This window comes from Heterocephalus glaber, unplaced genomic scaffold, assembly GCF_053883595.1.
Source record: "Heterocephalus glaber isolate CG9 unplaced genomic scaffold, H.glaber_assembly_v1.0 deba00000281, whole genome shotgun sequence".
In the NCBI taxonomy this organism is placed as follows: Eukaryota; Metazoa; Chordata; class Mammalia; order Rodentia; family Bathyergidae; genus Heterocephalus; species Heterocephalus glaber.
This window is the reverse complement of record NW_028258139.1, coordinates 1,638,879-1,660,824: the sequence shown is the minus strand read 5'-3', so window position 1 is coordinate 1,660,824 and position 21,946 is coordinate 1,638,879. Positions and strand designations below refer to the sequence as shown.

At 36.6% G+C, this 21,946-nt stretch overlaps 1 protein-coding gene and 1 pseudogene across 4 annotated transcripts in view; one reads left to right on the top strand and one right to left on the bottom strand.

Moving 5' to 3' along the window:
- The window catches only part of Tcea1 (transcription elongation factor A1), a 68,458-nt gene that overhangs the window by 41,382 nt on the left and 5,130 nt on the right, over positions 1 to 21,946 (bottom strand). For all 3 annotated transcript variants that reach the window (XR_015440536.1, XM_087185513.1, XM_004837510.3), the window contains exons 2-3: positions 15,151 to 15,213; positions 4,239 to 4,344 (exon numbers count right to left, since the gene is read on the bottom strand). Coding sequence is in view for 2 of the 3 variants with exons in the window: in XM_087185513.1 (XP_087041639.1) it covers positions 4,239 to 4,344; positions 15,151 to 15,213 (169 nt within the window). In the remaining variant the exon portion in view is untranslated. The remainder of the gene's footprint in view (positions 1 to 4,238; positions 4,345 to 15,150; positions 15,214 to 21,946) is intronic.
- On the top strand, positions 18,013 to 20,896 carry LOC147830186 (cytochrome c, somatic pseudogene; annotated as a pseudogene). Its single transcript, XR_015440256.1, has one exon. The product of XR_015440256.1 is annotated as a cytochrome c, somatic pseudogene (transcript).

The window sequence follows — 21,946 nt, the reverse complement described above, 5'->3', positions numbered from 1 at the left end:
TGTTAATTAAAAGGCACAGAGACCTCCTTGCAGCGTGCTCTGAATATTTATTGAATAAATGAAAAGTACAGGAATGACAGTTACTTTTGAATCTTAAAAATGTACACATTTACATACTTTCTGCTTTAATTTTATTAATTAACCGTCAGTTTATCCTACTTTATTATCAAAATAGAGAAAAAGAAAACTAAAACTTGTGCATTTCTTTCATATGGTGTTTAGGAATCTATTTACACTGTATATAGAAAGTCAGTTATATGCTCTGTTTAACAACTGGATTAATATTATCACATTATTTTGTAATAATAACTGGCACTTGTTCACTGCACAGCACAAGGGAGGCTCTGTGCAAGATTTTTTGAAATGTTTTATCTCATTTCATTCCTCCTTCGTCCTATGGATAAAAATAGTTACATTTTTAAAAAATAAATGAGGAAACTCAAGTTTAGAGAGATTAAATAATCTGATGTCTCCCTGCCTGTAAGTAGTTAGAATTGAAATTGGAATCCAAAAAGTCTACCTCAGAAGCCTAGACTTACCCACTACTTTTTGGGGGATTGAACCCAGGGCTTTTGCAGAGTTACATCCCACCTTTTTTTTCTTGAGTTAAGGTCTCTAAATTGCCAAATTAGGTTCAAATTTGTAGTCCTCCTGCCTCAGGCTCCCAGAGAGCTGGGATTACTGGTGTGTACCACCACATTCACCCTGCCCACCCTCTTAAACAGCTCTAATCTGCTAGTTACATGCTTCTCAGAAAATGAGGCTGTCATATGTCTAGTTTCTTTTTTTAAATTTCACTCTTGTAGCTAGTCAGTTATATTGTAAGTTCCATAACCTTACTCTCAAAAGCTTACGGAAGCCATCCTTTGGCATTCTTGTATCCCTGCAGTGGTGCCAGGGAAACAACACATTGTTTCTTTTAAGATTCTTCATTTCTTTTCTAATTTTACTTGTCATTAGTGAGGTTAATCCTAAAATTTATGAAAGACTGAATATGAAGAAGGTGGTATTTATAATTTCACTAAGATGAGAGGTGGAAAACTGACCTCATGGTTACACTTTTAGCATGCAGGAAGGAACTACTTTCTGGATGCTCTACCATAGAGTGGTAAAATGCAAGTCTGAATGATTAAGTTTAACAGAAGATAACTTTCAGGGAAACAGCCAATTTTAGGTAATGCATGGAAACAGCCATTTTTAGTAAATGTCAGTTATAGTATCACTACAGTGAAGTGCCTATAATGAGACCATTTAGTAAGCTTCAAGTTTTACTAGTTCACACAAGTATCCGGTATGATTAGCATTTAAACATGATTCACAAATTGTAATCTGGCAAAGAAAGGCATGTTTCTGCTAGCCTGTGGAATAAACTGAAATTCTTTAGGTTTGTGCATCTTTTGATTAATAAATCATAGTAGTAGTGTCCATAGTAGCATCTATGTGGGCCTCAGTGAATTAGTGAATATGTCTTTATGGTAAAATTTACTATGAAATCAGTGAAAATTACTCATGATTAGCATTGTCAAAATTACTTTCAAGCCTATGATTAAACTGTAACATCGGTATTTCTTACTCTCTCATTACACCAATGGGAAAATGCTAGGGGAAATCTCTTGAGAATACTGGTCAAAACCAATGTATTATATTGCTATGTTATCTATTATGCTCAAAAACTTTACCTATAAAAAAGAACTTTGCTATGTAATTTTAATTCAGGAAACAGCACAGATTATTTTTCTAAAGTTTATTTGCTGAAAAAATGAGATTAGCTTTATTATAACTGCAATACTTAATGCTGTAAAAATAGCACAAAATATGATTATATTGACTGCTTTTATACCTTTTGAGACAGAAATTTGACCATAAGCTTCAGTTTTATTTACATTAAGAACCACTGATTTATTATGACTTATTTCCTTAAAAAAAAAAAAAAAAAAGAAGCAGCCAGAAAACAGTTTGAAGGGGTACCACTGGCCAAATCTGGGACAAGGTAAATTATAAAATCAACCTGAAACATAATGAATTACAACCCATCATATGGAATAGGAAACTAAAAGTCCACAGTAATAAACAAGCAGGGGTAAAGAGGGTAAAAGGATAGTGCTTTCTTATATCGTAATGATGACTTATAAGTACACAGAAGTGGAAGAGGAAGAAAAATCACAATTTTGTGAGCTAGGCATGGTGGCACATTTGTAATCCCAGGTACTCAGGAGGCTGAGGCAGGATGATCACAAGTTGGAGTCCAGCCTGGGCAACTTAGCAAGGCTCTAAAAGGTGGGGGGGGGGGGGGTTGTCCCTGGGGATGCAGCTCACTATGAAAGCCATGGGATTCAACTCTTCAGTACAAAAAGAAAAAAAAAAGAAAAGGAAAACACAATTTTGCAACTGTCTTTTGTGAAGACTAGTTTGGTTAAAAAAAAAGTCAGTAGATATGAAATTGGGGGAAAGGTGCTAATAAAGTGGAAAATGGTTTTATAATCTTAAAGCATCTCCCACAAAATACTATTTTTTACAAAAAGAAACTATATAGTGTACACCTTGACTGGGTTTTATACCTTGAAAAGAATATAACACACTTCAGTAGAAGTCTAAATGTGGATGTACAACCTCATCTAATCAGGAAAGAGCAGCAGACAAAGCCCAAAGAAGGTACATATTATTAAAAATAAGGGGAAAAGGGATGGAGATTTGGCTCAGTGGTTCTGCCACTTGCCTTGCAAGCACAAGGTCCAAGTTTCAATCTCTGGTACCAAAAAAAAAAAGAGGGAAAAAAGGATGTCTATATACTTCAAATGTCAATGCCATAAAAGGTTAAAAAAAAGGTGGGGGGAGTGAGGTTTAAGAATTCCAGATTAGGAAACTAAATATGTGATTCTGGACTGAATCTTATCCTGGAGGAGGAAAAAGTAATCTATAAAGGACATTAATGGGACAAATGACAAATGAGAACATGGAATGTAGATTAAATAATTGCACAAATGTTAAATTTCCTACACTATGGTTGCATTAATAAAAACAGCTTTTCCAAAGAAAATACACAATTAAGCATTACAGAATTTAAAAAACAATTTTTTTGGTACCAGGGATCGAACTCAGGACCTTGCACTTGTGAGCCAGGTAGCAGAATAACTGAGCTAAATCCCCAGCAAAATACAATATATTAAACTCACTCTCAAATGGTCAGAATAAAAATAACAAAGAGATGATGAAAAAAATAAATATGGTACATGAGTAAATGCCCAGATTAATATTTTCTTCTCTAGCATAGCACCACTATTTTTTTGTGACAACCATTGCTTATTACAATGAGTCACATATAAATTTTCAATAAAAGCAGAAACTTTCTTACCTTAAATAAAGTAAATATTTTAAAAGATTTCAATAAAGCAAATATGAGTTCTTTTTATTACTTTTGCAAGTTTTCTGTAAGTTAAAAAAAAAATTATTTCACATTATAACCTCTGCCCAAAAAGTGAACCCAGGGGTGAGGGTGGGACCTGGAGAGTTATGGGGGGAATGGTTAAAGTACTACATATTTTGTGCATATATGAATCTGCCAAAATGAATGTGTACTAACTTTTTAAAAAGTGAAGAGTTATTTCAAAAACCACTTCAAAAAGTACGTATAATTTTTCCCTTGCAAAAAAAAAAAATTCTTAAAGAGCTTATCCTGTTGTGTCAGAAACCATTAATTTACTAGTCTGAAAAGCAACTTTTTTTTTTGTACCAGGGATTGAACTCGGGACCTTGAGCTTGCGAGGCAGGCACCGGAATCACTGAGCTAAATCCCCAGCCCTGAAAAGCAGGTTTTGAGGAGATTAACATGTTCATGTTGTGGCCAAACGTGTATGACTGTCCCAAGAGCACCCACCCCATGGGACTGAGCCATGGACCTGCCAGCAGGAATGTGTTAAACTAATCCCTTAACTTAACCTATCTATCCACTCCCCGCTTTTCTTCATTTCTATTTTGGTTTTTTGAGACAGGGTCTCCCGATACAGTTTAGACTGGCCTTGAACTCACTATGTATAGCCCAGGCTGGCCTCAAACTTGTGGTGATCCTCCTGCCTCAGCCTCGCAAGTGCTAGGATTACAAGCATGCACCACCATACCTGGCTTTCCTTCACCTTTATTAGAAGGCACTGATTTCAGTATAGCCATAGAGGAAAAAAATAAAACCATCACTCAAACAAACCAGAATGTCATAAGTACATGTAAAGGAAGTTCAATTATACCTAATAACTTCTTCCAGGATTTGATGAGAGACTTTGCTAAAGATGTAACTTCTTCATCTGTACTCTGCTTGCGAATAGCATTAACTGACATTCCAATTCTTGTGGACTGCAAGGCAACAACAAAAAAAATATGTACACCAGTTTTATTTCAAAAATTTAGTATTTTACACTTTCTTTTTTTCCGGATTCCTGTTTTACTTTAGAATATTTTAGTGTATGTGGTGCCAAAGCGAGCACATACTTTAAAATAAATGAAACTTCAATTATTTGAATTCTTACAACAGCATCCTATATACTTAAGTTTCACACTCCTTTACATCAAACACTGGATTCATCAATATTCTACCACTGAAATCTGCAAGCTTGCAATGTGCAATAAGGCTAGCAAGTGAAATAAGATTAGCCTTTCTACAAGAGAAAAGTGAAAATAAAGTATAAAATGTACTTGTATACAAGGCAAGCTGAAACAGTCATACACCTGTTTCTGTACATTCTTCTATCTGTATTACTTCATAAATCACCTGATACAACTTATAATGAAGCTATCCAAACAAAAACTGCCACCTACAGAGTTTTAAAATTTACTCTGGGGCCCTGTAATTAGCAAACTGCTGAGAGATATTAAAATGGACTGAAAGAATATAGATAACACTTACCATATGGAAAATAATGCACCTAGAATTATTCTACACTGGGAACACCCACATTCATTAATTTTTCTAAAAACTCTTCAAATTTGAGAGGATTATCCTTTTTTTGTTGTTCTTCTTTTTTTTAGTACTGGGGATTGAACTCAGGACCTTGCGCTTGCCAGGCAGGCTCAGTGCCACTGAGTTACATCCCAGGCCCTATCCCTATTTTTAAAGATGAGCAAAGTTTAAGTACCAATAGACAACTTGTCCAGCCTTCACCATTACTAATTGGCAAAGCTGGGATCTTAATCTAGGTTTGGCCACCTTCAAAGTCCTTGCTCTTTTCAACTCATCAGTGATTTTCAAACTGTGCTCAAAGAACACAAACGCTATAGAAACCCAATTATGGACGATAAATTTTTTAAATGATAAATTATTTAGTAAGTTTTGGTTGTTAGTAGACAATCTTTCAAAAGATATAGTCTAAGGAAGAAAAAGAAACAAAAGAAATTCTTAGTGGTTAAAAAGAAAGAGAACCCCTGCTGCAAGCTTTGAGGTAGAAAAATAAATAGGTACTAAAGGTTTCCTTCTAAATTATTCAACTATCAGTAAAAAAGATTCATGACAAAGTTTTGTTAAGAATTTAGAATATGTGGTTGACCAGAGTGTTCTGTATTGCATCTCTGGGAAACTTGAACAAAGCAGTTAAGGTTCAACAGAAGAAAACTAAAGGGGATCCCACAATATTAAAGGCTCCAAATGGTGGAGTTAACAAAGTCTTCTAGAAGAAAACCTATTTTTTGAACAAATGAAAAACCTGATTAGAAGTATTAACGTTGTCCTGAAGCTTAAGACTGACATGAGTTGGCAAAGAAAATGACATTTTAAGAAAGGCATGCAGGAAAGCAAAAGTGTAAGGACAAGAGGAATACACTGTATGCTGTTGAGTGATTGCTCTGTAATTATTACATGATGTTTTGATTACTAAAGTCAATTATCTCACTTAGCACCTACAAAAATTCATACTGATAATACAGTTATCAGTAATAAACATGTTTACCTAAGGAAAAAATTATCCAGTCAAAATACGAAATTAGGCTAATGAGGTAACGTAAAAAATAATATTTGAGGTGTTTTTTTCCTTTAGGGCCTACTCCAGGGCAAATGGAAGAAAGTACACAGAAGGAAGGATTAAGAAGCTATTTACTTGGATAACCAAGTCTGAACTTCCTTCTAAAATTTCTTTACACTACAGAAATTTTCCCTAAAATTAGTTATGCTAAAATTTATAATACGTGAGCTTATAAAAGTATACAACAATGCTAAAAACTGTGGGGTTAAACAGCTTTCTTAACTGTATGACTAACAAAAAGTTTTCAAGAGGAACTACCATATAACTGTGAAACTCTAGCAGAGAAAGTATGTTTCTATAGTACATCACACATACAGAAAGAAAGGTGCTGCCTTGGAAAAGTAGAGTGCAACACATTAAGCAGACTCAGGGAATCAACTGCATACTGATGGCAAAACAGAAAGGAACGAATAATGAAATCAAGAGTTACTTTAACATTACCAAAAACAAGCAGATTGGTGTACTCCAGAAAATAATCTCTCCTGATCACTCATGAGTTTTTGCCATGATGTGAAAGTAATCACTAAATGTTAAGGTAAAAAGCAAATAGCTACTAAAAAGCTATTATAAAACACTGTCAAAATAATTAAAAGATGACCTAAACAAGTGAAAAGATATCCCATCCAGGGACTGGAAATCTTAAGTGCTAATATCACAATACTAATCAAGCCAAACTATAACTCAATGAAATTCCTTTTGCAGAAAATGGCAAACTTATCTTACAGTTCAGGCAGAAATGGATGGGACCCCAAACAATCAAAACAATCCAGGGAAAGAAGAACAAAGTTGAAGAACTTAATTCCAAATTTCAAAACCTACTGCAAAACTACAGTAATCAAGATAGTGTGATACCAATATAAGGAGAAACATGCAGATGAATGGAATAGATTTAAGATTCTAAAAATAGGTTCTGGTAGTGCATGCCTCTAATCTCGGAGGGAGGGGGGCTGAGGCAAGAGGATCTCAGCTGAGCTCAAGGCCAGCTTGAGCTATATAGTGAGTTCAAGGCCAGTTTGAACTACTGCACAGTGAAACCCTGTCTCTCAAAAAAGAAAAAAAGGGTCTGGGGATTTAGCTCAGTGGTTCCACCGCCTGCCTAGCAAGCGCAAGTTCCCGAGTTCGATCCCCAGTACCAAAAAAAAAAAAAGATTCTAAAAATAACCCTTACATTTTTCATCAATTGATTTTAGATAAGAATATCAAGAAAATTCACATATTCCTAAAAAATGATGCTGGAACAACTGTCTATAATGTTAAAGAATGAAATTTGACCTTTTCCTTACACCACACAGAAAAATTAACTCAAAAGTGAAATGAGTACATTTTCATGAACCTGGATTAGCCAATAGTTTCTTAAATATGACACCTAAAGCACAAGCAACCAAAGAAAACATGCAAATGATTCTTTTCTTTTTGGTACCAGGGATCGAACTTGGGTCCTTGCGCTTGCGGAGCAGACGGCAGAACCACTGAGCTAAATCCCTGGCCCTCAACCAAAGAAAACATAAATTTGACTACAGGAAAAGCTAAAACTTGTGTTTCAAAGAAAACCACCAAGAAAGTAAAAAGATAATCCACAGAAGATAACATCTGTGAATTCTGTACTGATAAAGGACTTTAAATAAAGTACTGTTACAACACAATAATAAAGAGGTAATCCAATTTTAAAATGGACAAAGAATCTGGATACATTATTTCTCCAAATAAAATATAGAAAAAGCGACGAAGCACATGAAAAGATGCTCAACATCATGAATTCATTAGGAAAATGGAAATCAACACCACAATGAAATATCATTTCACATCAACCAGAATGGACATAATAATTAAAGATCATAGCAAATGTTGGCAAGGATGGACAGAAACTACAACCCTTACTGCTACTGGAAATGTAAAATGATGCAGCTGTTTGGGATAAGTCTGGTAAGTTGTCAAAATATTAAACATAATTACTGCATCACGCAGCAATTCTGTTGGAGATCTACCCAAGAGCAACAAAACCGTATGTTCACATAAACTTGTACATGTACACATAGCCACATGATTCATAATAACCAAAAACAAACCCAAATGTCCATAATCTGAAAAAGAAATAAATGTAGTATTCACGTAATGGAATACGGTACTATTCACCCATAAAAAGGAATAAAGTTCTGTTACATACTGAAAGATGGAAGAACCTTGAAAGCATGTTAAGTGAAAGGAGCCAGACATATAAAGTTACACATTGTAATGATTCCATTCATATAAACTCTACAGAACAGGCAAATCTCCATATAAACAGAAAGTAGATTAGTGGTTGTCTATTACAGAAAGAGGATGACTAGTTAGGGAGAAATAGTAACTGGTAAAAGGTATATGGTTTCTTTCGGGGGTGATGAAATGTTCTAAAATGAATTATGGTGAAGGTAGCAGAATTCTTTGAATACGCTAAAAAAAAATCACTGAATTGTACCCTTTAAAGGAGTGAACTGCATGGTATGTGCATTATATTTCAATAAAGCTGCTAAAAAAAAAAAAGAAGAAACATACAGCTATGTTTATGCCCTTTATCTAAGTTTCATGAAGGCAAGGACTCTTGTCTTATTTACCACTATATTTAGCATGTGGAATACCTGGCACACACACCCTTAATTAGTAATTACTGGATGAATGAATCTACTACATAAAAAATTTACAAAACTACCTCTATTTATTGTAGTATCTGTTTTCCTGTTGACTTCCTGACCTTGAACATATACAAATTAGCCTTCTACTCTGTCACTGGCTACACCAATTGTAAAGACCAATGGACTATTCAATTCTCACTTAACATAACGAGTCTGTTACATCCTAATACTAATTACCCTTCTAAGAGAATCTAATCCATCCCTATGTTATTAAGCTCCCAATATTTCCCAAACCTATCCTTCTTCAAACACTTCAGAGCTGTTTATACATATGGCCATTTAAATTTAAATTAACTAATATTTAAAATTCAGTTCTTCAGTCACATTTCAAGCACTCATGGGTTAGTAGCTACCACAGTAGATAGACAGATATCAAACATTGCCATCACTGGAGAAAATCTACTGGACAGTACTGCTCCAGAAGATATACTCAACTACCCCTCAGATATCTGCATATTTGCTTCACAGGCATCTCAAATCCCCATGTATCCAAAATTATCCTGTATCTCCTCACTCTGCCTCCTTTATTTCTTTCTCATCCCAACTCCATCTCACATCACCTTTCTTGGATTTTCACATGCTGTTAAGTGGCAGCAGGTACCCAGTCACCATGGCAAAAATCTCAGTCATCCTAAATTCCTCCTTTCCTCCACTCTCATCTAATCAGCTACCAATTCTTTCAAGTTGTCCATCACTAACAAGAAAGTCCAAGGGCTGGGGATTTAGCTCAGTGGTTCCGCTGCCTGCCTCACAAGCACAAGGACCTGAGTTCAATCACCGGTACCAAAAAAAAAAAAAAAGTCCTCTTCTCTCCATTTCTACAGCTAATATCTTAGTTCAAACCCTTATTACTACTCACCTGAATAACTGCATTAGTCAGTAAGTCTTTCTGTCTGTAGCCTGCTACTTCCAATGTACAAATCTGATCATACACTCTCCTGCCTAGTAACAGTACTGCTCTCAGGATTGCATCCTGCATGTTATTGCATTTAGCTTGCCATATTTTGAAGACAGTTGCCTCTATATTCAACCCAATGTGACTAGCTCTTTCTTGACCTTTACTTCCAAACACTGTTTCTTTCTCTTGAGCTCCAGGTTTACCACCTACACAAAAGCTTTCCTGAACTCCCAGATTAAGTGATCAGATTAACCCCAAAGCACAATTCTCAACCAGAATAAAAATTCAAGTATTTATTGGCTGGGGATTTAGCTCAGTGGTTTCACTGCCTGCTGCACAAGCACAAGGACCTGAGTTCAATCCCTGGCACCAAAAAAAAAAAAAAGGAGAAAGGCTGATCATGTTTAAAAAAAAAAAAAAAAAGTATTTATTATATAAATACATATGCTTTCCAAAAAAAGAAGCATTTGAAAATTAGAGATTAGTATAAATGAGAACTCAATCCACAAAAGAGAGAATTACAGGCCAATCTCCCTAATAAACAGACATGCAAAAATCCTCAAAGATACTGGCAAACAGAATGCAGCAAATCATCAAGAAGGTTATACACCATCATCAAGTTGAATTTATCCCGGGATGCAGGGATGGTTCAAGAGACCTAAATCAGTAAATGTAATACACTATATTAACAGAGCCAAGAACAAAAACCATATGATCCTCTCAATAGATGCAGAAAAAGCATGTGACAAGGACCAACATCCATTCATGATTAAAAAAAAAAAGTACAGAAAATTGGTATAGTTGGTCTTTATCTCAATCTGATAAAAGCCAACTATGAAAAACCAACAGTCAATATCATACTAAATGAACAAAAACTGAAAGCTTTCTCTAAAATCAGAAACAAGGATGTCCAGTGTCACCACTCTTACTCAATATAGTTCTGGAGGGGCCAGGGATTTAGCTCAGTGGTTCCACTGCCTGCCTCGCAAGCTGAGGACCCAAGTTTGATCCCTGGTACCAAAAAAACAAAAAAGAGCAAGTTTTTTGGGCTGGGGATTTAGCTCAGTGGTTTTGCCGCCTGCTACGTACGCAAGGACAAGGACCCAAGTTGGATCTCCAGTACCAAAAAAAACCAGTCAATATAGTTCTGGAAACATTAGCCAGAGCAATTAGACAAGTGAGAGAAATAAAAGGAATAGGATAGGAAAGAAGTTAAATTATCATTATTTGTGGATGATATGATACTCTACATAGAAGACTTCAAAAACTCCTCCAAAAGACTTGTAGACTTAATAACCAAATTCAGTAGTGTAGGTGGATACAAAGTCAACACTCAAAAATCAATAGCTTTGCTATACACAAATAACAAACTCAATGACAGAGAAATTAGGGAAACAACACTTTTCACCAAAAAATGAAATACCTAGGAATGAACCTAGTAAGAGACCTCTACAATGAAAACTACAGTACTCTGAAAAAGGAGACTTAAGAGGTTATCAGAAAAATGGAAAGATGTCTCTTGTTCCTGGATAGGAAGAACCAATATAGTAAAAATGGTCATACTTCCAGAATTGTTATACAGATTTAATGCAATTCTGATCAAAATTCCAAAAGCGTATCTTGCAGAATTAGAAAAAAAAAATCTTAGAATTCATTTGGAACCAGAAGAGACCTAGAATAGCAAAGGCAATTCTGGGCAACAAAGGCAAGGCAGGGGGTATCATAATCCCTGACCTGAAATTATACTACATAGCTACTGTGAGGGCTGGGGATTTAGCTCAGTGGTTCCGCTGCCTGCCTTGCAAGCACAAGGTCCCAAGTTTGATCCCCGGTACCAAACAAAAAAAACAAAAACAGCCATAGTACTGGCAAAAGAGCAGACCTGAGATCAATGGAACAGATCAGAAGCTGCAGAAACAACTCCAGACATACTCAGCCACCTTATCTTTGACAAAGGAGCCAAACACTTTCACTAAAAGAAAAATAGCCTATTTAATAAATAGTGCTGCAAAAACGGGCTTTCCACATGCTGACGATTGAAACTGTATATATATATATATATATATATATTTTTTTTTTTTTTTTTTTTTTTTTTTTTTGGTACGAGGGATTGAACTCAGGACCTCGTGTTTGCCAGGCAGGCACAGGACCACTGAGCTACATTCCCAACCCCTAGACTCATATCTTTCACCATGCAGTAACCTAATATTGAAATGGATCAAAGATCCACATATTAAAACAGAAACACTAAATCTGCTGGAAGTAGGGGGATTGAGGGGGGAATGAGATAAAATAAAATTTATTTTAAAATAAATAAATAAATCTGCTGAAAGAGAACAGGCAGAATGCTTGAGAAGTAGGCAAAGACTTCATGAAGAAAACCCAGATGGCATAGGAAATACCATAAAGAATCAACAACTGGGACCTCACCTTATTAAAAACCTTTTGCACAGCAAGAGAAACCACCAACAGAGCTAAGAGACAACACACAGTGTGGGAAAAAATTTTTTACCAGCTATTCATTAGAAAAAGAACTACTATCTAGAATATATAAAGAACTAAAAAAATCAGACCTCCCAAATTGAATGACCCAATCCAAAAATAGGCATCTGAAATGAATAGACATTTCTCAGATGAAGAGGTAGAAAGAGCAAATACATGAAAAAATGTTTAACATCATTGGTCATTCAACAGATACAAATTAAAACAATGCTGAGATTCCATTATGCTCTAGAAAGAAGAGCTGCTATCAAGAAATCAACCAATAACAAATGCTGGAGGGGCTGTGGGGAAAGAGGAACCCTTCACCTCTGTTGGTGGGAGTGTGGACTGGTGCAACCACTGTGGAAATCAGTGTGGAGATTCCTCAAAAAACTAAAACTAGAGAGCTGGGGATTTAGCTCAGTGGTTCTGCTGCCTGCTGCGCAAGTGCAAGAACCCAAGTTCGATCCCCGGTACCAAAAAGAAAACAAAAACAAAAAACAAAACTAAAACTAGAGGTTCCATCTGACCCAGCTATTCTCCTTTCCAAAAGAATTAAAAGCATCATACCACAGCAATATACGCACACCCATGTTTATAGCAGCACAGTTTGTAATAGGTAATCTTGTAAACAGCCCAAATGCCCATCAACTGATGAGTGGATAAAGATGTGGGTTTTTTTATACAATGGAGTACTACTGTGCCATAAAGAAGGATAAGCTTCAGACATTTATAGCTAAATGGGTGGACCTTGAGACCATACTCTTAAGTGAAATAAATTGGACACACATTTCTGGTATGAGAAATCGAAAGTGGAAACAAGGACTAAAATGCATAATAGATATAGGAAAATGGGAATAAAATGTTCAAATGGGAAAGGGAACAAGGGAGGAGGGAGGGAGAAAGGAAGGAAGGGACAAGAATAAAAGGAGAAAATAGAAGGAATAAATGAAAACAAAGCTTTTGTACATACGGAGGGGAGGAGGCTTGAGGGGGGAATGGGAAAAAAGAGGCGGATGTATCATGTACAGGTCCAAATTCCCAATGATGAGTGCTATCATTATGTATGCCTAAAATGTACCAGTCAGTGCTTTGCTATTAAGACACACACACACACACACACACACACACACACACACACACACAAACTCTATTCAACCTCTTCACTCACTCTAACCTTACTCATGTCTCTTAAATACATGCTGACATTACTAAATGGTTTTTTACATGGTTTTACCCACAAAGCCCTGGGGGATAATCCCTGCATGGAGGACTAACACCTAGGTGGGTGAAATACTGTTTCAAAAGAAAGTTTATTATCAAAGATGATTTAAAAAACAAGTAGATGCAAGGTCCCAAGTTCGATCCCTGGTACCAAACAAACAAGCAAACAAAACCAAGTTACTGATACCTGGACAGAAACCTAAAGTGAGAAGTAAGTAATTCATAACTTGCTTCCTTCCTCTTTCTTGAATCTATCTTTAGAGGAGTTCTTTTTTTATTGCCCATGCCCAGCCCTGCCCCCATACCCTACTGAACTCAGGACCTGTGCTTGCCGGGCAGGTGCCGTGGCACTGAGCTACATCCCCAGCCTGAGGCGCTCTTAACCTATTTTTTTCTTTTTATCTTTTTTCCCCATCATAGATGACTCCCTGTAGTAGTCTGGTGATGCTTATGGACTCCCTTCTCAGAATGCTCTTAAAATGCATTAACTAAAATATATAGCAGGATTAAAGGAAACCAATTATAAAATCCAATTATAAAATATTTTAAAATGTAATATAGTAATTTGTTTTCTTATCAAAATATTACATAAGATCTAACATAAGGTATAAGAGCACCATTATAAACAAAAATGGATTTTAATACATCTGTAACTGTAGTTAATTAAAATTAAAATATTTGTGGGGCCGGGGATTTAGCTCAGTGGTGCCTCCGCCAGCCTCTCAAGGGCAAAGTCCAGAATTTGATGCCCAGTACCAAAAAATAAAAAATTTTTTAAAAGTTAAAATATTTGTGAATTCTTTTGGTTATGGCCATAAATACTGTTAATATAACTGGAGTTAACTGCATTGATGATTAAAAGAAATGTTCGATTTCAGTTAGATATTAGTGAAAATAAATGCTACTTTTTTCCCCAACCATGTTCACATACTCATGTGACTCATTTCCAAATTGTCACTTCATGAAACAGAAATATTAAGGAAGACACTCATGGGTTAACAGGATATCTCTAACGAAAAATAGCCAGGTTCCTGTTATTGACTATATTTATATCCATCTTTAACATTTTGATTTTTATTAAAGCTGTATGTATATATACATGTATGGATGTATTGTGGTACTAAGAACTGAATCTACAATGAGCCTTTGCACTGAGCTACATCCTCAGCCCCGTTTTATTTTTATTTTTGAGACAGGTCTCACTAAGTCAATAAATTGCCCAGACTGAAGCCAAACTTGTGATCCTCCTGCCTCGGCCTTCCACAGTGCTAGAATTCGTACGGGTATGAGCCACCACACCCTGCTTTATTTTAATCTTGATGGAACAAAAGAGACTTCAGTACTAAATCTATGTAACGTCTACTAGATGTCCCACTGTGTACATGCTTGGCTATTGCTTAAAAAAGGAAAATAATGATATTCTCTCATCTTTACCCGGAGGCTAGATTCTTGCTGGCAGCAGCCACAGATGACAGACCAAGAAAGTGAAATGCTGCGAGACCAAATCAGGGCCACAAGTTCAAAATTTTCTCACAAGATTTTACTGCCACTACCAACCCTAAATTCAAGTTTTAGTCTCGAGAACGGTAACAAATTTTTATGATGGCAACTTAGAAGATTATTAATTTATATTGCTGTCTTTTAAAAAGTTAATGGTAATTTATACCATAAGGGGACAGTAATAAATCCTCATACCAGTGCTGAAGACGTCTTAGTATTTTACAAAGAATTACCAATTCAAAAACTAATATACAGGGCCGAGGATGTAGCTCAGTGGCGCCGCATCTGCCTGGCAAGTGCAAGGTCCTGAGTTCAATCCCCAGTACCAGAAAACAGAAAACAAACAAACAAACAACTAATACATATAAGCACATACCTGTAATAATTCCAGAGTCATGGGAATATTCTTAAGCTCTTTCAGCAAATCCAATGCTCCAGCCTATAAAATAAAAAGTTTCCACTGAATTCCTGTGACACTAAAGGAAGGACTAGCCAACCAACTCATGTAGCTCTGAGAACAAAGATACATATACACACATACAGTGTCTTTCAAATGGGAGTTGAAACTTATCATGAAATCCACTTACTGAGTTATGACCAGCACTTGTGAACTAACTGACACGTTCTGTTTTGTGAACATTTATTTTTCAGTAGAATTTGTTTATATGTGTGTCCTGACTAGAAATGTAAAATTTTTTACCATGGCACTATAACATGCCCCAAATTTCCATGGAGAACTCCTGCCTGAGGAAGGAGTCAAACCTGGGAAAGTGGGAGGTCCTATGTCACAGCCTTCCTAGCATTTAACTCAGACAGATGGAGAGTAGAAAAGGGGATTTCTGCTGCAATTCTAATAATGTCTTCTCTATCTTACTGTCTGTATCTCACAATCTGTCATAAACACTGCTATCTGCCTGATTCACACATAGTAAAGAGCGAATTCTACAAGAAAATTCAAAATTAAGATCTATGTAAGCCTTTCTACTGCCAATTCCCATCTACAATCAAAAGCTCCCAGGCAAATGATGAAAAGAGAACAAAATATGACTCATGGAAAAATTACAGAAAACACCTAAAATTAAGAGGAATAAAATTACATGAGAAGCAACAGCACCACCTACAGCTTTTGGCCATGTAGTTCAACCTGTTACATGCTCACTCATATTTTATCTAATATATTTGCATAATCATATTGCATTTAATCTACTATTCATTTACTGCACTATATCTGGACACATAATCACATATACAAGCAATAAAGAAAAACTATGATGTTTTCTTATTATTCCTTTTTACCTTTATTTGCTGAAAGAACTTTTAGAATTTTTATTATATATCATCTTTTACATATATAAATTAAAATATAAGTAAAACAAACCAACTAAGGTGTTACTAAAACGACTTCACAATGAAAGCTGGGCCCTCAAGAATCACTTTTTGATTCAGATTCAACAATTTCTGTTTTTATCCCACAAAGAATTGTTATGTAGAAGGCTAGTAATCTAACATTTCATAAAAGAATCCATAAAAGAGTTAATGCCGTGAGATCTCAGGCAGTGGAAAGTGGAGCTATTTTTCATATCCACTGCTGTTCCCAACTATTTAGTTCCTGCCGTGGTTCTGGCTAGATGTCTCCACAAAGCCTCATGCAGTCATAGGTGGCACTTTTTTAGAGGTGGCTAGATCTAGAGTGTATGACACTGGAATTGATTCATGGTGCAATGCTAGGATCAAGGACACCAGGACTAAGATTAAGGGTGTGAGTGTTACCCATCCTAAGTAGCCTCAATAAGATATAAGTGATAAAGGGCCAGGGATTTAGCTCAGTGGCACCATGCCTGCCTCCCAAGCTCAAGGTCCTGAGTTCAATCCCTGGTACTGGAAAAAAAGATACAAGGGATACAAAGAGCTGTGGTCATCCCTTGTTGCTCTGCTACCTCCTACCGGCCACAAACTCTTTCTCCTCTGCAATGCCACCCTGCCCCGGACCTAGCCAATTATAGACTGAAAGCTCTATAAACCCTTTAACTTTGGGTCCTGGGTATTTTCTCTCCACAACGAGAGAAAAGTAATTAAGACAGTTCCTCAGAACTCAAGGTTATTCTACCAATATACCTCAGATTTTATTCCAAGCTAATGACCCCCAATTCTGAAAATTCTGAAAGCCAATTTCACAAGTTTTGGTGTTGGGTTTGACGTTCTACTGATGAAAGTACACCCCAAGAGCCACCTAGCCAACAACATGCATAATTCATTCTGCTTTCCAAAATAGTAATATTGAAAACTAGGCATCTTACAAATCAGTGAAACACAGGACATCTCAGAAACATACAAAGTCCCAGAGGGTCTCCCTCACAATGCACCATATAGGAAGAAGCAAACAAAAAATTTCATGGTATTATACTTCTTAAAATGTAAAATCAAGTACAGGCTTCCAGTCATATAACTTTCCACTTTAAGTTGGTTGTCCTTAGACCTAGCTTTCCAAAATAAAATGGCTTTAACCTTTTTTTGAAAACATATAGGTCATTTTAATTTAACTCAGTACCTCACTAATGAAAATGTAACTTCAATGGGAATTATAAAATAGATTATAAAGAGTTTTTTGTTGTTGTTGTTTTGGTACTGGGGATTGAACTCCGGACCTTGCACCTGCCAGGCAGGCAGCAGCACCACTGAGCTAAATTCCCAGCCCTGTAAAGGTTTTAATAATTCACAGCTTATATATCCTTTCTGATTTTAAGATTCTATAAACTCTTATTTCAAGGCAACTAAAACAGTAAACACTGTTAGAGAAAAAAATATTGCCTTAAAATTTATTATTAAACAGTAATTTTTGCAGACATGGTGGTACATGCCTGTAATCACAGCACTCAGGCTGCTACCCCGGGCTAGTGAGTTAAAGGCCAGCATAAACTACATAAGGAAACCCTGTCTCAAAAAATAAAACAAAACAAAAATTAGGAACTTCTACAGCATTACATATTTCTGACCCCAAAAATAAAAAAACTCCTAAGAACTAGCGACTTAGCTCAGTGGTTCTGCCACCTGCCTCGCAAGCACAAGGTCCCTAGTTGGATCCCCAGTATCAAAAAAAACAAACTCATAAAACAAAAGGCTATAAATTTCTCACAGGATGAGAATAACAAAGATGTGCCATATACAGAAACCTAATAACCCCAATTACTGTCAACACTATATGCTATAACATGAGGTAAGACAAATAAAATCAACAGGTATGAAAAAGGGAATAGAGAGAACGAGTGTGGCTGCACCAACACCGGTAATTAGCCGCGGACCAGCGTGTCCTCGAGGTAGGGAATGGGACGTCTGGCTTCTCTGTGGTAACAATGAAAGGGCAGTGAGCCTCGGACGCGGAAGCCGCGGCAGGTTTAAAAGTGGTGACGCTGAGAAAGGCAAGAAGATTTTTGGTCAGAAGTGTGCCCAGTGCCACACTGCGGAGAAGGGAGGCAAGCACAAGACGGGGCCAAATCTCCATGGTCTGTGTGGGCGGAAGACAGGTCAAGCTGCTGGGTTCTCCTACACAGACACCAACGAGAACAAAGGCATCACCGGGGGAGAGGATACACGGATGGAGTACTTGGAGAATCCCTAGAAGTACATCCCCGGAACAAAAATGATCTTCGCTGGCATTAAGAGGAAGGGAGAAAGGGGAGACTTAATAGCTCAAAAAAGCACCTAATGAGTAATAGTCACTGCCTTATTTATTACAGAACAGAAACGTCTCATGGCTTTCTTATGTGTACCATAATTTAATAGATCTCGTACACCAGAATTCAGATCATGAGTGGCTGACAGAATATTTTTGTTGGACAGTCCTGATTTAAGTAAAATTGGCTTATAGTTAAATGGATATTTTTTTTTTCAAGTTTTGATAGTAATTCCAGTTCAGTAAATACTATCACTGTTTTCCCTTTCTAAACATATGGCTGGACTTGATTAGTAATATTCAACTTTTCACAAAGATGGAGAATGTTATCTCAAAACCCACTGGAGGTTGGTTTTACAATTAGGTTTATATATATAAAACTGGTTGTGTGAGTATGTTTAAATACCAGGGAAATCCTTCACTGTCTCACAACCAAGCAAGACTCCTGTTTCAATTTATTAACTTGTTAAAGGCAGTGATTGAAGACAAGGAAGGAACATCTACATTTTTTATCTTGACTATGCCAATTTAATTAGAATTCCCTGCATTGAAAACCTGCTGCCTTTTACTTACTAAAAGGCATTTCAGTGTGGTGTATGTATAATACTAAATAAAGAATATTTAACACTTCTCACACTTTATAGTTGATCTATAAGTTCAGATCCTTTTAAAAGCATGATACAATAGCAAGTTAGATTTTATTTTTGAATTCTTTAATTTGGACTAAGTTATTATTCAGGATAGTATTTAAACAGCTATTTAAAAACACAAGATTGAAAGTACTGTTTTATGTGTTATTAAAGTGGGGAAGGTACAACATCAGCACAAATTTGTATGTGACCATAATATTTAATTAAAAACAAAATCAGACAAAAAAAAAAAAAGGGAATAGAAGGGGGTGAAGGGGAAGGGGACTTAAAAAAAGAAATAAGCTGGCCGGGGATTTAGCTCAGTGGTTTCGCCACCTGCTGTGCAGGAGCAAGGACCTGAGTTCAATCCCCGGTACCAAAAAAAAAAAAAAGAAATAAGCTAAAAAAAAAAGCTGTAGTATGTACATGTAACCACTCCCTAAGGTGACTGTAAACTGCATGAATGGCAAATGTGTACTAATAAATTTTAAAAGTTGTCTAAAAAAGAGTAATGGAACATTAATAAACATAATCACATTTAAGAATCTCAAAAATATTACGCTAAGTAAAAGCTGCTATAGTTTGGAAAACAATTTTCTCAGAGTTTTTTTTTCCCCCAGTACCAGGGATGGAACTCAGGACCTTACACTTACCAGGAAGGCACGGTGCCACTGAGCGACATTCCCAGTACTCTCAGAGGTTTTTATTTCATTTGGTAGCAAAACCTAACCTCAATAGATGTAAAGATATTTATGTTCTATTTATCTCACTTACTGTAAAAGTACTGCATTTCTCTATAGAAACGTTAAATGTTTGATTACTAGAACGGCCCAGACCCACTGAAAGGCATTATCTTTGTAAAATCCGAAAATGTTGGAATTCCCAAATATATTTGATCCCATGGGCTTTGATTAAGACTATAGGGCCGGGGATTTAGCTCAGTGGTTCCAGCACCTGCCTCACAAGCACAAGGTCCCAAGCTCGATCCCCGGTACCCCCCCCCCAAAAAAAGAATTGCTTTATGGATTTAGCTCAGTGGTTTCGCTGGCTGCTGTGCAAGCACAAGGACCCGAGTTCGATCCCCGGTACCAAAAAAAGGGCAAAAAAGGGCCGGGGTTTTTAGCTCAGTGGTTCCACCACTTGCCTCGCAAGCGCAAGGCCCCAAGTTTGATCCCCAGTACAAAAAAAAAAAAAAAAAAAATTTATGGGTCGGGGACTTAGCTCAGTGGTGCCACCACCTGCTTCACGTGATCCCTAGTGCCAAAAAAAAAAAAGATTATAGACCTGTATCTTCTATTCATTATACTCATTTTTCTTTTACCCACATTTCCACAAACATTCTGATCCATCTGTGACCAAGAATCAATTAGAAAAAAAGAAAAAAGGGTCATACTTCTAGGAGTTCTTTAAAAAGCAGGGTCTGTCATAAGCATTACATAATGCTGTTTGTTGCATATAAAGCTGATTCTTCTAACACATCAGCAACGTGACATATGGTTTAAACTGCTTTCCAAGAAGAGGGAACAGACTTACATTCATTTCATTATTTTCCCTTTCTATTCAGACCTCTTTGGTGATACTGGGTTTACAGATACAGGCCATGGCAGGAAGAAAAAGCTAAATAACCAACACTCCTGGAATAAACCTACAGTGACCTTTCTCCTAATCACCCTAACCAATTAAGATAAACATTTTACTTAAGGTTCTTTAAGAAATAAACAACTATGGTGATCTGAATTGGTGAAAGTGATAAAAAGCAGATAATTATATGTTCAGTGACAACAATCTTTGTTACTGTGTGCCAAGCATTATGTTAAATACTTTGCGCGTTATATCATTTTATTCCACCTGCAGTATATACCCTATAGATGCAAGTAATTTAGTACTTCCATTCTGCAGGTGAGGAAACCAAGTCAAGGTGTTAAGAAACTTGCACAAGGGCATATAATTTGAAAAGGTGAGATCCATCCTACTTCTGCAGAATTATCCTCTATTATAGCTCAATAAAAGTACATATTTACACTACATACTCAGCTCTATCTTATACAGTACTGAGATTAGAACAGTGACCAAGATAGAAACACTTTCAGACTTCAGGAACTTAAATTTTAGTACTGGAGACTGAACTCACTCAACTAAACCCCTAGCCCCAAGGAATTTTAAAGCAGAAAAATCTGAGCATCTACTTCAAACTCCCCGTTATACAAAGAAACTTAAACCCAGAAATGGTAACTGCAAAAGGTCACACGACAGTCTTCTGACCCTCATACTACTGCTCTTTCCATTTCACTTCCACTGGTCCACCTGTAGTAGTGCTGCCGTGTGAACTCAAGTGAACAGCATTATCCAAACAAGAAGTGGCATCCTATCCTTTCCCAATCATCACCTACTTCCAAATGCCAGGTCTGTGAGATTGCAGCATCTACTATAGCTAATGATGCAAGAGAAAGAAAGACTCGACTCCAACTTCCAAAGCCATACTTAGTTCACCATACTGGCTGAAAAATAAACTACAGTTATCACACTACTTTATTACATTACATTCTTGGTGCTACTATCTGTTAACAGAACTAAGTGCTTTTACAAAACATAGTACTCCAACTTGTACTGAGTGCCCAGTATATACAAACATCACTCTCCTGAAGGAGATGTAAGGAGGAAGCAATAGGAAACTAGACAGTTAAAAACAGATTCAGGGGCCGGGGATTTAGCTCAGCGGTTTCGCTGCCTGCTGCGCAAGCGCAAGGACCCAAGTTCGATCCCCGGTACCAAAAAAAAAAAAAAAAGACCACACACAAAAAAAACAGATTCAAATTCATGCTCTGGTCATTTCCTAATTACAAGAGGTTGGGAATGTTATTTTGCTTTTCAAG